Raw genomic sequence first — 16514 nt, 5'->3', positions numbered from 1 at the left:
CAGACTGTCACCCGGAGGAAACCCACGCAGACACAGAGAGAACACACCACATTCCTCACAGACAGTCACACACACACACTCCTCACAGTCACCCGGAGGAAACCCACGCAGACACAGGGAGAACACACCAAACTCCTAGCAGTTAACTGGAGTGGGACTCTGGAGCTGTGACAGACACTACCTGCTACACCATCATGCCACACTAATAAGTTGAATTTCCCTAGTTAAAATATTACAACACCTCTTAATGTTATTTGTCCCGTTAATAATGATGTAATAATATAATCATGAAACCATATATTAATAACATGTTTTTGTTTAGTCACATTTTGTACTCTATTATTGTGGTTCTCACTGGTGAAAACTTTTACCCAAAATCAAACCCGGATGTACTGTAGACAAAACAAGACGACACAAATGTCAGTTTCTCCTCAATACTTTATTGCATATCACAGTCAGAAGATGACATAGAGTGGAGTGTGCAGATTAGTACGTGCTTTGTCTTTCTCAGTAGAGAGCAAAAGAGAGTAACACTGAGTTCCCTACATAACATTTCCCCTTCAACTCATCACATAACCGTCGGCAGACAGAACATATATATGAGAAAGCAAGACGGTGCTTGTAAAGAATGCTCTGTGTACTACTGAGATCTCCTGACAGGTGATAAGCTTGACTTCAGTGACTTTAATACTCTTCACCCTCCTCCTCTCCCTCTCCCTCGATGGAGTCGACTCCGACCTCCTCATAATCCTTCTCCAGGGCAGCCATGTCCTCTCTGGCCTCGGAGAACTCTCCCTCCTCCATTCCCTCTCCTACGTACCAGTGCACAAAGGCTCTCTTGGCGTACATCAGGTCGAACTTGTGGTCGAGACGAGCCCAGGCCTCTGCAATAGCTGTGGTGTTGCTGAGCATGCACACGGCTCTCTGGACCTTGGCCAGGTCACCACCGGGCACCACAGTGGGCGGCTGGTAGTTGATGCCCACCTTAAACCCAGTCGGGCACCAGTCCACAAACTGGATGGTGCGCTTGGTCTTAATGGTGGCGATGGCGGCGTTGACGTCTTTAGGCACAACGTCACCACGGTACAGCAAGCAGCACGCCATGTACTTCCCGTGACGAGGGTCACATTTCACCATCTGATTTGCAGGCTCAAAGCAGGCATTGGTGATCTCAGCCACTGAAAGCTGCTCATGGTAAGCTTTCTCAGCAGAAATAACTGGGGCATATGTGGCCAGAGGGAAGTGAATACGAGGGTAGGGCACCAAGTTGGTCTGGAACTCGGTCAGATCCACATTCAGTGCCCCATCGAATCGGAGGGAAGCGGTGATAGAAGACACGATCTGGCTGATCAGCCGGTTCAGATTGGTGTAGGTAGGACGCTCAATATCGAGGTTCCTACGGCAGATGTCGTAGATGGCCTCGTTGTCGACCATGAAAGCGCAGTCGGAGTGCTCCAGAGTGGTGTGAGTGGTCAGGATGGAGTTGTAGGGCTCCACCACAGCGGTGGACACCTGTGGAGCTGGGTAGATGGAGAACTCCAGCTTGGACTTCTTGCCGTAGTCCACAGAGAGTCGCTCCATCAGCAAAGAGGTGAAACCAGAGCCGGTTCCACCTCCGAAGCTGTGGAAGACCAGGAAACCCTGGAGACCAGTGCACTGGTCAGCCTGGAAAGAGGAGGCAAAGGAAAAGAAGTAAGTCACATTATGTGAGATCCAACAATCCCAAAGTCACTGTTCACCTGTAGTTACAATTCCACCAGGTTATAACCTCTCACCAGTTTACGGATTCTGTCGAGCACCAGGTCGATGATTTCTTTGCCGATGGTGTAGTGTCCGCGAGCGTAGTTGTTGGCAGCATCTTCTTTTCCAGTGATGAGCTGCTCAGGGTGGAACAGCTGGCGGTAAGTTCCAGTGCGGACTTCATCTGAGGGTCAAAATGGTGAAGTAGCAGCTTTTAGCAAAAAAGGATCTAAACTGATGAGTGGTGTAATGAGTAATGATTATATTCAGAAAACTCCTCACCAATCACAGTGGGCTCCAGATCCACAAACACAGCCCTGGGGACATGTTTCCCAGCGCCTGTCTCACTGAAGAAGGTGTTGAAGGAGTCGTCTCCTCCTCCGATCGTCTTGTCGCTGGGCATCTGTCCGTCCGGCTGAATGCCATGCTCAAGGCAGTACAGCTCCCAGCATGCATTGCCAATCTGGACACCGGCCTGGCCGACGTGGATGGAGATACACTCACGCTATTCAGGAAATAAAAGAAGCTGAAATAATTAATATCACAGAAGAAAAGATCAACAACAACAAATATGGTAAGACATTAAAACAGTGTAAATCAAGCCACAAATCACATAAACACTTTGATAACTTCAGTTACTACTTTTGGCTTTTAATTAAAAATGTTCTGGTATTGTACCCATGTTTAATATTAACAGCGTGGAAGGGTGGACAAGGCTATAATCCCATTTTGAGCTGAGGAAAATCGGTAAACTTGCAATGAGGACTGGGATATGTGTGTCGCAGAAGGGTGTGGCTAGTGTAAATCAAGCCATATCTCTCCCCCTCTCCATCCCCCTCTTGATGTTCCATTTGGTCTACACTCTAATTTCCCTTCAGCTGTTTAGTCAGCCGCTAAATCCTAAAATAGCTATTCGTGCACTTAGTGGGGTTGAACATTAACATATAGTGCGCTATAGTACAATATTCTGTTTTATTTTGTCTAGCGCTGGTTTCTGTTTGCCGTTAAATGTTTTTGCTAAATCCCAGATAGATTACAACGCAATATTTGGATAGAAATTTTTAAAAAAAAAATATTCCAGCCAGCCTAAATATTTTTTAGATTTATTTTTTAAATATCTTAAAATATTTCAATACATTGAATTAGTGTAACTTTACTTCCTATCCCATTTATATATATTTTCTTGCATGCTGTTTTATTAATATGCTTCTGATTTTTTTTTTTTTACTTTGGCTTGTTTATTGTTACAATAATTACTCCAGGCATAATAATTATTAATTTATCGACTGTTTACTGTTTGTGAGGAGAATGCACACACAGCACAGTAGAATCATCTTTTGTTCACTAAGTAGGGAGCACAGAGCAGTTTGGAACCCATTCTCTGACTCCGCCCATCTGTAGCTAAGGGATTTGCACATATGCCGCCGGCGCCAAGTCTGTTGCTTAGCAACGGGGCTTCGTGCTTAGATTGAAAGTAGACGTCATAAAAAATAGCTGCTCCAATACCGATATTGGACTTTTTTTTTCCATTTTTGTTTTGTGTATTAAATTGTATATTGTTATAAATAGTAGCTCTGAAAACTGTTGTTGTCCGCAATTATCTGTATTATCTGTTCTCGTTCCCAGGTTTGGTCATAAAGCTGGGGTTAACTCCCAAGGCGTTATTAGTAATTGTTACACTTTTACATAGCTCAGCTCTATTATTAGAATGATTTGTTTTAGTTCCATTTTGTCATGTGTAGTGTCCCATCGCACCACTTTCGATCACAAAACTGAAATTAGCTTCTGTGTCGACATAATATACCGGTAAATGCTGAATTCAAGATGGAAGATGCCGAACAGTAGCCGCGTTCAGCCTTGCCTTTATGTCCCAGTGGGGATCCCTGCATGTTAATCGGCTTTTCATACAGACCGTCTGTTCCTTTCAAGAAAGCCACTGGCTTCGTACAAATTTCTGTATTACAACAGGCAAGTGTTTTCCAATCTGAACGTTTAATGCAGTTAAACACCTCAAAGAATATTCCCAATTTCGGGCGATTTTTGATTAATTCCCAATAATAGGCATTTTAAAATACCAAAGACAAACCATTAACTATTAGTAAAAAATAAATAGGTATATTTTTCATAAAAAATGTACGTGTTTATTGAGACAAAACGAGCGAGAAGCACGTGCGCTGCTGCAGGAAAAAAATAATAATAATAAAAAAACCCGCGAATGTTCCACATACTAACAGCTTCGTTCAAGCAGGGAATCGACTCAGAATCATATTTAATCATGGAGAAAATTCTGGAACAATCTCGAAAATAAACTGCGATGTATAGTCATAATTGTTATTAGGAAGGCTATCTGGAGTTACATTTATTAAAAAGTAAGAGTTTTGAACAAATTGGAACTAAAATGTAAGATACTCTGCCAACCGTTTCCTATATTTTAATTCGTAATGCTTGTAGAGCCGCTTTCTGTAATGTTTAATATTCCCAGATTATAATTCAGCTAATTCATTGCTATGTTTAAGATTTCAAAGTAAAGATTAAATTGACTTTTGAGTCGATTCTTGATTCCCAAATGCTTGGAGAATCGATTCTTTTTAAAACCCGAATCTGAGCTTTACATTCAAACACTCAAGAGAGTAAAACGGGATTAGACAAGACATAAAGGACCTACATAATGGAAAACATACAGATTTAGCGTTGATATTGAAGTTATATTTTTGTATTATTTGCTCTTCTAAAATGCTAGCGATAACCTTGACGAAATTGAAGTTATTTTAAGAGAATCGTATGAAAATGATTCGCCACGTTCGCCATTGAAAGCTAGGACCAGTAGCATCTGTAGATAACATTGCAACGTTATGCACTGAAAGAAAATGTATGTAAAACACAAAACGGGGAGGTTAAACCACATTTAACGAGCTCTAGGACTAGGATAGAATATAAAGGGGGGCACTAAAAGGGACTCCTTTACCTATTAGATAATTAAAAAAAGCCCATAAAATCATATCAGTTACAGTTATAGTCCATGTAATTGCTATATTAATAATGTTGTAGTACTCACCATATTGAGAGTGGTAATATCCTCAGAGGGAGAGGTTTCTAGGTGATGGAAAGGTTACCTTCGTCGACGGCTAAGAGTCGATGTAGTAACTGGTTGCTGTCGCTGTGGCGCAGCACTTTATAAAGGAGCTGCTCCATTGGGGGCTGGGCTCTGGATTTAAGGCCGAGCTGGAGAAAGGCTGCATTGTAAATTGCACCTTCTGCTTTGTTTAGTCATGCTGCCAAATGCACACTGAATATGTGCAGTAATGCATTTCTTTTACAAGTTGAAAGATCAAAACTATTTCCTCGTATATCCTCATACAGGCATATGTAATTTAGGTTTAGTCCATAAGCACATTCCTTTCATAATGTGCATGCTCCATACCTCCTAATTATTCTATCTATCTATCTATCTATCTATCTATCTATCTATCTATCTATCTATCTATCTATCTATCACATTCAACTTGGACTTCTTACATTTCATTTTCTCACTACAAAGATAAAGAATAACCCTAATACATCAGCACTAAATAAGGGCTCATTTAAATGTGTCTATAAACTCAGTAGAATGGACCGATTATATGTGATTGCTGGTGTCTTACTCATGGCTTGAAGACACCAAACAGATTTGAATTAAAAAAAAAAGATATTAACGAAAAGGTAGAATAAACCAATGAAAGAGGAGATATAAAAGAACCAGCATGAAAAAGGCTAAAAGAGGTGTCATTAAGTGTGTCAGGGTTCTGCGTAGACATGATATGTAATATTTATCAAATTTATACAGTAAATATAGAATGTTTTACAGATATGTTGAGCAACCTGCATATCTCACATTTTATTGAAATGAAATCCTACAAAAGTGAGGTTAATGGACATAATGCTCAGTTGTAAAATTACCCCAGTGTGCAGAGGGTGTATTAAGCCCGTGCTGCTGTCTGACATCATAATATTAAAGTTAACATTAAATCTCTTTGAACTATCGGGTTCACTGAGTTCATCATGCAATTAAATAGACATGTGATTATAATGCATTTATATCGGATGTATCTGAGTGGAGGAAAAAAGGGGCTCCAGACAGGGGCATTCAGTTCAGTATTGATGAGGAATAAGGATCACGTGACGCACTGCAGTTGGATGACGTCATGGCTCTGCAGTAAAAAGACCCAGACAAAGAAGGGCGTTGGTCTGCAGCAGGGAGCAGCTACTGCTTCACTCTGATGATGCTCCAGATGCTTCTGTGTCTGGAAAGCAAATGTTTATTATATGATTAACACAGGCAAACACAATCAAATCTATCTATCTATCTATCTATCTATCTATCTATCTTTTCCAAAAATTATAGATAAATATTTTTTCTATTAGCAGTGATATATAATATGGGTCAGAGAGTTCATGAAAAAAATAAGATTTCAGAAACCTATTTTAGAATACATACCTATAACAGAATTACAACTACCAGTGATGTTATCAGAGTTTGTTTAACCATTTGTGACTATAATCCCACATCTTTTTTGATTACATCATTATAAATGTGTTGGTGATGGAGTGTCACAAATCACTGTTTAGACTAGAGTCATCAAAAAAGTCTGGGACCAAATACATGTAGCATTTGTATGTATTTGCATTCATTCTAATCACATATATTAATAGTTCAATCATACTGGCGTAATAAATGATTTAATGTAGCATGATTACTTGCCTAAGACCTTTATCCTCTATATACAGTCCTGAATGATGCAGACTGATCATACACAATGCCAGTAAATTCACTTGACAAATAGGTTTGATACTGTAAGCAGCACTGCAATTAAACATTCATAAAACACTGGAATAAATAAAGGAGGGAATATCTCCACAACCCATAACCTAATCTCTAAAGACAGTCAGTGTTGGAGTGTTTCTGAAAATGCCATGTGAAACTATCCTCAGCTGGACAGTGTAATTAAAAATGCAGTGCTGCTCAATCCCAAATCGAGTCCTTCTGCCTCCATAGTGCACTGTGCGAGATAGAAAAGTTTGTCAGAGCACCAGAGTCCAGCGCTTCAATTGGGAACTGTGTGCAGATAACGGAACCCCACATGGTTCTGTATTAGATTATGCACTGTTTAGATGAAGAAGATATTTTTTAAGGCCTGTTTAGTGCTTTAGGAAACCACTAGAGATTCAGCAGCTGATTGTGTCTATTGTGGTGCTATATATGGGAGAAATAATTAAATAAATAAATAAATAAATGAAATATAACACATTCTTATCAGATTCTCATCCTCAGTTTGTATCATTACTCACGTGTTATGTAAACTGGTGATAGCTGAGTGCAAGGCCGAAGCGGGCTTCTTATTTGTGGCCATAGATAGATGTAACATATGGTAAGGTGCAGGGGACAAGGACTGGGAGAAAAGTAAAGGCTTGAATAAGATATGCATCTCATTCTTAATCCACAACTGAAATTACCTGCTAGTTACCCATCTGTGTTTTTACTCTGTGATGAGCAGTTAGCAGTAAACGCATTAAGGATTTTAACTGAATAGAGCTGCAGTTTTTAGTGATGTTTCTCCACAGGCTGAAAGAGTATGAGTTTTGTGTTGAAAGGCTCATTGCCCACCATTGACCCTTCTTTTATTTACCTTTTTTATTTGCCCTTTTTTAATTTTTAATTTTTTAAATTTAGAAAAAAAATAACAGAAACCTACAAAGGTTCTTTCGTTACTCATTCTCATACACACTCACCCATACACACTCACTCATACACACTCACACTCTTCACAATCTTATTAAAATAAATAACGTTTATTATTTAGTGTTTGATGCATCACTGACACCATTTGCTCCTATTTATTGTCTATATAATATTTTATTGTGGTCGGTATTAATGGAAATCCATATTATGATTCTGAAACTAGGAGAAAAATGGCCTCAACTTTTAGTAGTACCTTAATAAAACGCGTCTTTCTTTCACATCCATTAATAATGAGTGTAAGTACTCGACTGTAATAAATATGCGCCCATTGAGTTCACTGCGCCAAACATGCGGTCGCTGCTCTATTATATACCACCCGTTTTCCTGCAAGCCCCGCCCACTTGTACTCGGATTGGCCAGTAGCCCCACCTTCCTACGCTCGGATTGCCCATTAGCTCAAACCTACAATAACCGGCCTATGAACGACTAGCCAATCCCATCTCTAGGTGATGTGGCTTGTCGGAAAACCGGTGGAAATAGAAATTCCACGCCCTTCGGGCATGCGCAGTGAGAGTGCCGCCTCCTCATTCTCTGTGCTCCGTTGTGTGGTCAGTGTCCATCTCTTCAGCTCCAGCATCTTCAGCAGAAAAAGAACACAATGGTGAGAGACCAGCTTTGTTTCTTCTTATTCTGATTATTCTGACTGTTCCAGTTTGAAGATATTAAGGTAATGGACATAGTTTTTTAGGGATGGTTCATAGGGATTTTGAAAGTGTATTGATTCTTTCACTCATTGATCAGGGGTGGGTCCTGAAAACAGCGCCCGTCTTATTGTCCTCAGAGACAAAGAGAGTCTAGACTCTGAAAAAAACATAAAGATGAAGTCTATAAGAAAAATGATATTATGTTGCAGCATGCACTCTATATTACAGACAAATATGAGCATTTTTAATCTCGTATATAAGATATAACATATACAGTAGTCTGCCACTTCCAGTTTTCAGAAACACGTTTGGATTTTGTGACAAGTTAAAGGGCCCATACCTTAGAAACCAAACTGCATTCCCTTCTTATGAATAAAATGGTTTCATAACATTTTAAACACCACTGTTGATTTGATGATATTTAGGTGATTTGCCTCTTGCTTTCAGTTTCTTAAGTTAATTAAGTTAAATATAATAATAATTACAAGATTAAATGTAGTACACACCTATTTATTGCTGATTATAACACATTAAAAAATGAAATACAGCCCTCATTTAACCCAGAGTTCTTCAAAGTTTTGCATATGACTGTAAACATTAAAGACCTTTCGGCTAAGCTGATATTACAAAAAGAATCATATTTAAATATTTATCCACTTCTTCAACCTACAGCAGTTTAGCTCCAGCTCTTTATACTGAAGTTATAAAGTGTGTTTCAGTCAGAAGTGGCCAATCAGAGTGGAAGTCATTTCCATATTAAAGACTTCAAAAACTTTGTGCAACCGACACCATTAAATTACCTAAGCACACGTTTCTTGTTCTCTCTCCACAGCGTGAGTGTATCTCCATCCACGTCGGCCAGGCCGGTGTCCAGATTGGCAATGCATGCTGGGAGCTGTACTGCCTTGAGCATGGCATTCAGCCGGACGGACAGATGCCCAGCGACAAGACGATCGGAGGAGGAGACGACTCCTTCAACACCTTCTTCAGTGAGACAGGCGCTGGGAAACATGTCCCCAGGGCTGTGTTTGTGGATCTGGAGCCCACTGTGATTGGTGAGGAGTTTTCTGAATATAATCATTATTCATTACACCACTCATCAGTTTAGATCCTTTTTTGCTAAAAGCTGCTACTTCACCATTTTGACCCTCAGATGAAGTCCGCACTGGAACTTACCGCCAGCTGTTCCACCCTGAGCAGCTCATCACTGGAAAAGAAGATGCTGCCAACAACTACGCTCGCGGACACTACACCATCGGCAAAGAAATCATCGACCTGGTGCTCGACAGAATCCGTAAACTGGTGAGAGGTTATAACCTGGTGGAATTGTAACTACAGGTGAACAGTGACTTTGGGATTGTTGGATCTCACATAATGTGACTTACTTCTTTTCCTTTGCCTCCTCTTTCCAGGCTGACCAGTGCACTGGTCTCCAGGGTTTCCTGGTCTTCCACAGCTTCGGAGGTGGAACCGGCTCTGGTTTCACCTCTTTGCTGATGGAGCGACTCTCTGTGGACTACGGCAAGAAGTCCAAGCTGGAGTTCTCCATCTACCCAGCTCCACAGGTGTCCACCGCTGTGGTGGAGCCCTACAACTCCATCCTGACCACTCACACCACTCTGGAGCACTCCGACTGCGCTTTCATGGTCGACAACGAGGCCATCTACGACATCTGCCGTAGGAACCTCGATATTGAGCGTCCTACCTACACCAATCTGAACCGGCTGATCGGCCAAATTGTGTCTTCTATCACCGCTTCCCTCCGATTCGATGGAGCCCTGAATGTGGATCTGACCGAGTTCCAGACCAACTTGGTGCCCTACCCTCGTATCCACTTCCCTCTGGCCACATATGCCCCAGTTATTTCTGCTGAGAAAGCTTACCATGAGCAGCTTTCAGTGGCTGAGATCACCAATGCCTGCTTCGAGCCTGCAAATCAGATGGTGAAATGTGACCCTCGTCACGGGAAGTACATGGCGTGCTGCTTGCTGTACCGTGGTGACGTTGTGCCTAAAGACGTCAACGCCGCCATCGCCACCATTAAGACCAAGCGCACCATCCAGTTTGTGGACTGGTGCCCGACTGGGTTTAAGGTGGGCATCAACTACCAGCCGCCCACTGTGGTGCCCGGTGGTGACTTGGCCAAGGTCCAGAGAGCCGTGTGCATGCTCAGCAACACCACAGCTATTGCAGAGGCCTGGGCTCGTCTCGACCACAAGTTCGACCTGATGTATGCCAAGAGAGCCTTTGTGCACTGGTACGTAGGAGAGGGAATGGAGGAGGGAGAGTTCTCTGAGGCCAGAGAGGACATGGCTGCCCTGGAGAAGGATTATGAGGAGGTCGGAGTCGACTCCATCGAGGGAGAGGGAGAGGAGGAGGGAGAAGAGTATTAGATTCCTCAGTATTGCTTCAGTTTGTCTCTCTTTCTGCGTTAAAAAATAACCAAGTAGGGTCCATTCATTTTGGACTGACTGCTGCTATATACCTGACAAAGACAGCAGATCAGACAAGAGAAGTGCTGGAGGGTTTAGGTTCATTGTATTCCAGAACTCCTTTAAACAGTTTGATAAATAAGGTCACTTTTGTCACTCTGCCGTTGTGAAAACTGTGAAATCCCTAATAAAACGCTTCAAAATTATTCTTGTTCGTCTTGATTTTTATTTTCTAACGGTCTCTTTATAGATATTAAATACCAGTTTGTCCCATGAATAGTATAGATAATGATATAACAGATTTAACATAACACTAAGTAAGAACAGTGAAGTACCACAAAGATGCAAATGCAAATCTATACAGTGCACTGGGGATACACTGACTAACCATCCAGCATCATTACCTGACCTCACTAATGTTTATGCAGCTAAGCTCACCATACCCACTGCCAAGAGTCCACAGAGGGGTATAAAGGCCCCAGTGTTTGGCTGTTGAGCAGTGGATCTGTGTTTCTTTGCAGTGATGGAGCTCAATTCATTACATTTGGGATGAGTTAGGATCTAGGACAAATCATTCAACATATGATCAAACTTTGCTAATGTTTATGTGGCTGTATGCTATCAAGCCCACAGCAATGTTCCAATATTTGTTACATCCAGAAATGCAAAGGCTGCAACTGCAGCTGAAAGTGGAACAAAACTCTGATTAATAGCCAGCATTTTATAAATCAAATTTTATTTATAATCTAGAGTATTAGACAACTTCTGGACATAATGCAGATAGGCTTGTTGTTCAAAAGTATGTAACGGTTTATACTAGAAATCATTGTAAATATAATACAGTTTAGTAGCCAATCCCAGAGCAGGTGGGCGTGGTCACAGAAAGAGCACGAGTATAAATATCTCTGTGGAGGGTAACGCCTTCATCTCACAACGGCTACTTAACGGTCTCTGAGTGAGAGTTACAGCCAAGTTTTAGCTCACTTCTTGTTTCTGTGTCTCTTCTCTGACTTTATCATGGTAAGTGAAAACTATTAAACTCTAAGTACACTTTTACTCAAAAGTCTATGATCCATTTACACAAGTTTTGTTAGTTTTCTGAAAATATTCAATGACTTTCTCTTTTAATCAGATTATCATATTGCAGAAGAATTAAAACTAAAACGTGGCATTTGTAAAAAGCGCGGGTTTATATTGGTTATAATCTGAAAATAAATTGTGAAGTTGATAAGTTGATTAATAACAAAAAACGCATTCAAATGAGCAGTAATTTTCATATTTTAAATTTTTTGCTGAGCATATGTTCATTTATTCTCCCTTAAAACCTAACAAACATTTGCCCACTACTCTAACATAAAAATAATATATAAAGATTAAGTTATTTTAGTCGTTTGTAGTGATACAGAACTTTGCTAGATCTATTCCACCTTAAATGCTGCGACAGTTCCACTGTAATTGCCGCAGCTTTTAAGGTGGAATGGAAAATTCAAATAAGGAAATGTACAAACAAGAAGCCTAATCTGCTCATATATATGTATTAAGGTGTTTATCAGAATTAATATAATCACACCTGGTTTTTATGAGCTGATTCTGACGATTTTTAATTTTTAAATGATATTAATTGTCTTATGAAATTATTCATAAATATATATAATTTCCACACATTTTGTATTAGCAGTTTCTTCTTTTGTTGTTTAAAAGGAGCAGAACCTTAAAGCAATTATAGGCTCAATATTGTTCTTTTTTACACAAGTCATTATATTATTTAAAAAATATAATGTGCCCCAGCAGTAAACTTTCTTTTCAACACAGGGTTAGAGAGAGCACTACAGATAAAAAAGAATAGAGAGATAAATATGTAAATCATAGATAAAACGTAAAAGCAGAAAGAGGATTAGTTCTGACATCTGTGCCTCCATTTAAAGTAATACTTAGCAAGCTGTTTGCATTATTAATATAATCACTTTTACTAATATATTGCTGCAGGAGAAAGCTCTCAGACTGTGGATCAACCACACACATGAATCTATGGTCATCAAGCTCAATGCCAAGAGTGCGCCTGAGGGGTATAAAGCCCCAAAATTTGGGATGTGGAGCAGTTCCAACATTTAGTTTAAAGTCTTCCCAGATCACCCTTTGTTCATTTAGCTTTTATTTCTCTCCCACAGCAGTTGAAGTGACTGAATAAGTGACAAATATTGCACATATAGCCATTCCTCAGAGATTAACGGTCGGGTGGCTTTCAGAAGAGTTTAAAAGGAGAATTATCATGTGACATACCACTCCACATTGTCACAGCTTGTGAAAGTGCACACTTCTGCAAAAGCACTGGGCCATGATTAATATGGCTCAACAGTTGGGTGATGTCAGGTTTTTACTGAATGGCAGATCAGGCTCAGCGTGTGTAAATGATGATCAAATATTTTTAAAATTCAAAGGAGGATCCATTCATTTTTCAGAATGTTTGCATAATTGAATGTTATTTAAAATGGTTGATTGGATTTCTCAATAGTAGTGGCGGTAGGATCCAGATGTCTATGAGACGAGCCTGTCCCTATCCTGAATTACTGGATGCAAAGTTAAAACACATCCTGGAGAGAGCTACTATGGACAAATCACCCTGGACAGGGCTAAAATGGACAGAGCCTACCTCAAACGCTTTAATATGAATAAATAATTGTTTATTTAATTTTTTGAGAAGAGACCTTCAGAGTTGGATGTCTGGTTCTGTTCAGAAACACTGTGCACAATAGACTAGTTTCTACTTTCTTCATGACGTAGCATTTCACATAACAATTAATGACTTTGTTTACATCTTAACCACTTAATTATGTAGAAGTTTAATAAAATCTATGGATTTCCCCTTTAGTCGGTCACATATCCATCACAGTTCTCAGTGTTAGTGCCGTGATTTGTTACTTCAGTTTCATAAACCTAAAACAAGCCTGTTTCTTCAAAATAAAAGATAGCTAGCTCACCTCTACTTGACTTTAAAACTTGATTTATTTTCAAAAATGTGTTTAACACAAAGTGGCCGTTGAGTTCCTTTTAATCATGTGGTTTGTGTTTGGATCTGGATCCAGAAGCAGTAACAAACAGGGCTTTTTTGTCTTTTGGCTCTGTACGATTATAAATGAACAATCAGGTGACACATACAACCCTCACTCTGATTTGGGGTTAGAAATGTCTTTTTTCCATTCCCTGTGGCCTGTACAAGCTCCTGGAATCTCCTCCAATTTAGGGCTTTGCACTGGATGTTTGAAGGGTGCTGTGAGAATTTGACTGCATACAGACATAAGAGCATTAGTGAGGTCAGGTACTGATGTCCTTAATGTATTGGATGGTGACACTGTGCTGTGCTTGTGGACAGTTTCAGACCAGTGAGATTATAGAATAAGTTGTTCTGTGGTTTGAACTTGTAGAACTCTATTGCACAGGAATAAACCCTCACTTTTAAACCTCACAAATCTCTCCACAGCGTGAGTGTATCTCCATCCACGTCGGCCAGGCCGGTGTCCAGATTGGCAATGCATGCTGGGAGCTGTACTGCCTTGAGCATGGCATTCAGCCGGACGGACAGATGCCCAGCGACAAGACGATTGGAGGAGGAGACGACTCCTTCAACACCTTCTTCAGTGAGACAGGCGCTGGGAAACATGTCCCCAGGGCTGTGTTTGTGGATCTGGAGCCCACTGTGATTGGTAGGTTAAAACTACAAGGTGTTATTAAGGTGTTTTTACAATAGTTAATATACATAGTGGTATGAGAGTCTGAATGCAGTAATGTTGCATCATGTTAGAGGGAATAAAGGTAGCTTACATTTAGTTCTTCTGCCATCTAGATGAGGTCCGCACTGGAACTTATCGCCAGCTGTTCCACCCTGAGCAGCTCATCACTGGAAAAGAAGATGCTGCCAACAACTACGCTCGCGGACACTACACCATCGGCAAAGAAATCATCGACCTGGTGCTCGACAGAATCCGCAAACTGGTGAGAAACAAAAGAACAGATCCCTCTTTCCTCTGCTTCCTCTACTTAATTTTCCTAAAAAAATATGTTCTCTCTTTCCCATTTTAGACTGACCAGTGCACTGGTCTCCAGGGTTTCCTGGTCTTCCACAGCTTCGGAGGTGGAACCGGCTCTGGTTTCACCTCTTTGCTGATGGAGCGACTCTCTGTGGACTACGGCAAGAAGTCCAAGCTGGAGTTCTCCATCTACCCAGCTCCACAGGTGTCCACCGCTGTGGTGGAGCCCTACAACTCCATCCTGACCACTCACACCACTCTGGAGCACTCCGACTGCGCTTTCATGGTTGACAACGAGGCCATCTACGACATCTGCCGTAGGAACCTCGATATTGACCGTCCTACCTACACCAATCTGAACCGGCTGATCAGCCAAATTGTGTCTTCTATCACCGCTTCCCTCCGATTCGATGGAGCCCTGAATGTGGATCTGACCGAGTTCCAGACCAACTTGGTGCCCTACCCTCGTATCCACTTCCCTCTGGCCACATATGCCCCAGTTATATCTGCTGAGAAAGCTTACCATGAGCAGCTCACTGTTTCAGAGATCACCAATGCCTGCTTCGAGCCTGCAAATCAGATGGTGAAATGTGACCCTCGTCACGGGAAGTACATGGCGTGCTGCTTGCTGTACCGTGGTGACGTTGTGCCTAAAGATGTCAATGCCGCCATTGCCACCATTAAGACCAAGCGCACCATCCAGTTTGTGGACTGGTGCCCGACTGGGTTTAAGGTGGGCATCAACTACCAGCCGCCCACTGTGGTGCCCGGTGGTGACCTGGCCAAGGTCCAGAGAGCCGTGTGCATGCTCAGCAACACCACAGCTATCGCAGAGGCCTGGGCTCGTCTCGACCACAAGTTTGACCTGATGTATGCCAAGAGAGCCTTTGTGCACTGGTACGTAGGAGAGGGAATGGAGGAGGGAGAGTTCTCTGAGGCCAGAGAGGACATGGCTGCCCTGGAGAAGGATTATGAGGAGGTTGGAGCGGACAGCTTGGAAGGAGAAGATGAAGGAGAAGAATACTAAGAGCATAACCTGGCTGTTTATGTGCATACTTCATTTACATGTTTCTTTTTAGACAAAGGCCTTTGGAGTTAGATTGCCTTGATTTAAATTAACTCTTATCTGTAACTACTTTTGGAACAAACTTGTGAATAAACGTGTGGAAAACAGTGTTAAGCAACCTTTGTGTTCTTTAAAATTATATCCAGTTAAATTGAAAACATTACAAAATATAAACTCATTATGTGTGCAGGCTTTTGGATCATTATATGTTCTGAAATTATTATAGACAAATGTCTCCCTGCATCGTTGCAGTGGATGCTGTTGCCATGGCAACATTTACATGACAGCATGCCCAGGTAGAGGCCAACCATATTTGTAAACATGACATTGTTTATCCTAGTGTTTAAATCCCGATTGATTTATACTATGTCACCCCAGTTTCAGTTGGTGCATGGTGACATCATAAAAATTATGTCAAATATATATTAGAAATATGATTATACACTGGAAAAAATTACTCTTTTAATTTACTATAAATTAATTTAATGCAACCTTTTGACCTAAAGTATATTTCAGTATGAAGCATGTATCTTTTTTTTTCTTCAGTGAGGGCAGCAGGGTGGCGCTACAGGTAGTGTCACTGAGACACAGCTGCATGTGTCCTGGGGTTATGGGCTTTGAGTTCAGTTCCCACCTCACTGTGAGGAGTGTAGTGTTTTCTCCGTGTGTCTGTGTGGGTTTCCCCCATTGGGGGCTCTGCTTCATAAACATTACAGTAGGTTGATAGGCTGCATGAAATTGTCCACAGGTGTGAGTGTGTGAAATTGTCCACAGGGGTGAGTGTATGAAATTGTCCACAGGTGTGAGTGTGTGAAATTGTCCACAGGTGTG

At 41.1% G+C, this 16514-nt stretch overlaps 3 protein-coding genes across 3 annotated transcripts; 2 read left to right on the top strand and 1 right to left on the bottom strand.

The window, feature by feature from the left end:
- Nucleotides 1-420: 420 nt before the first annotated feature.
- LOC136696650 (tubulin alpha-1B chain) lies at nt 421-4913 on the bottom strand. The gene is made up of 4 exons (XM_066671240.1): nt 4796-4913; nt 2023-2245; nt 1776-1924; nt 421-1665 (listed from the first exon to the last, which is right to left on the bottom strand). Exons 1-4 carry the CDS (start codon nt 4796-4798, stop codon nt 685-687), a joined length of 1356 nt encoding a protein of 451 aa, XP_066527337.1. The 5' UTR covers nt 4799-4913; the 3' UTR covers nt 421-684.
- Nucleotides 4914-8035: 3122 nt separating this feature from the next.
- Nucleotides 8036-10783, top strand: LOC136696619 (tubulin alpha-1A chain). The gene is made up of 4 exons (XM_066671182.1): nt 8036-8117; nt 8993-9215; nt 9314-9462; nt 9573-10783. The coding sequence occupies exons 1-4, from the start codon at nt 8115-8117 to the stop codon at nt 10551-10553; spliced, it is 1356 nt and encodes a 451-aa protein (XP_066527279.1). The 5' UTR covers nt 8036-8114; the 3' UTR covers nt 10554-10783.
- A 744-nt stretch (nt 10784-11527) lies between these two features.
- LOC136696578 (tubulin alpha-1C chain) lies at nt 11528-15783 on the top strand. The gene is made up of 4 exons (XM_066671093.1): nt 11528-11612; nt 14071-14293; nt 14434-14582; nt 14670-15783. Exons 1-4 carry the CDS (start codon nt 11610-11612, stop codon nt 15642-15644), a joined length of 1350 nt encoding a protein of 449 aa, XP_066527190.1. The 5' UTR covers nt 11528-11609; the 3' UTR covers nt 15645-15783.
- The last annotated feature ends 731 nt before the right edge of the window (nt 15784-16514 follow it).

Source organism: Hoplias malabaricus, chromosome 5 (assembly GCF_029633855.1).
Source record: "Hoplias malabaricus isolate fHopMal1 chromosome 5, fHopMal1.hap1, whole genome shotgun sequence".
Classification (NCBI taxonomy): Eukaryota; Metazoa; Chordata; class Actinopteri; order Characiformes; family Erythrinidae; genus Hoplias; species Hoplias malabaricus.
This window is presented reverse-complemented; position numbering and strand designations above follow the sequence as displayed.

Excerpts from the sequence above, each read along its gene's own strand:
- LOC136696650 (XM_066671240.1), bottom strand. Across the intron at positions 1,925-2,022 it reads TCTGGAGCCCACTGTGATTG|ATGAAGTCCGCACTGGAACT; the intron begins GTGAGGAGTTTT and ends TTTGACCCTCAG. Across the intron at positions 1,666-1,775 it reads TCGACAGAATCCGTAAACTG|GCTGACCAGTGCACTGGTCT; the intron begins GTGAGAGGTTAT and ends TCCTCTTTCCAG.
- LOC136696619 (XM_066671182.1), top strand. Across the intron at positions 9,216-9,313 it reads TCTGGAGCCCACTGTGATTG|ATGAAGTCCGCACTGGAACT; the intron begins GTGAGGAGTTTT and ends TTTGACCCTCAG. Across the intron at positions 9,463-9,572 it reads TCGACAGAATCCGTAAACTG|GCTGACCAGTGCACTGGTCT; the intron begins GTGAGAGGTTAT and ends TCCTCTTTCCAG.
- LOC136696578 (XM_066671093.1), top strand. Across the intron at positions 14,294-14,433 it reads TCTGGAGCCCACTGTGATTG|ATGAGGTCCGCACTGGAACT; the intron begins GTAGGTTAAAAC and ends TCTGCCATCTAG. Across the intron at positions 14,583-14,669 it reads TCGACAGAATCCGCAAACTG|ACTGACCAGTGCACTGGTCT; the intron begins GTGAGAAACAAA and ends TTCCCATTTTAG.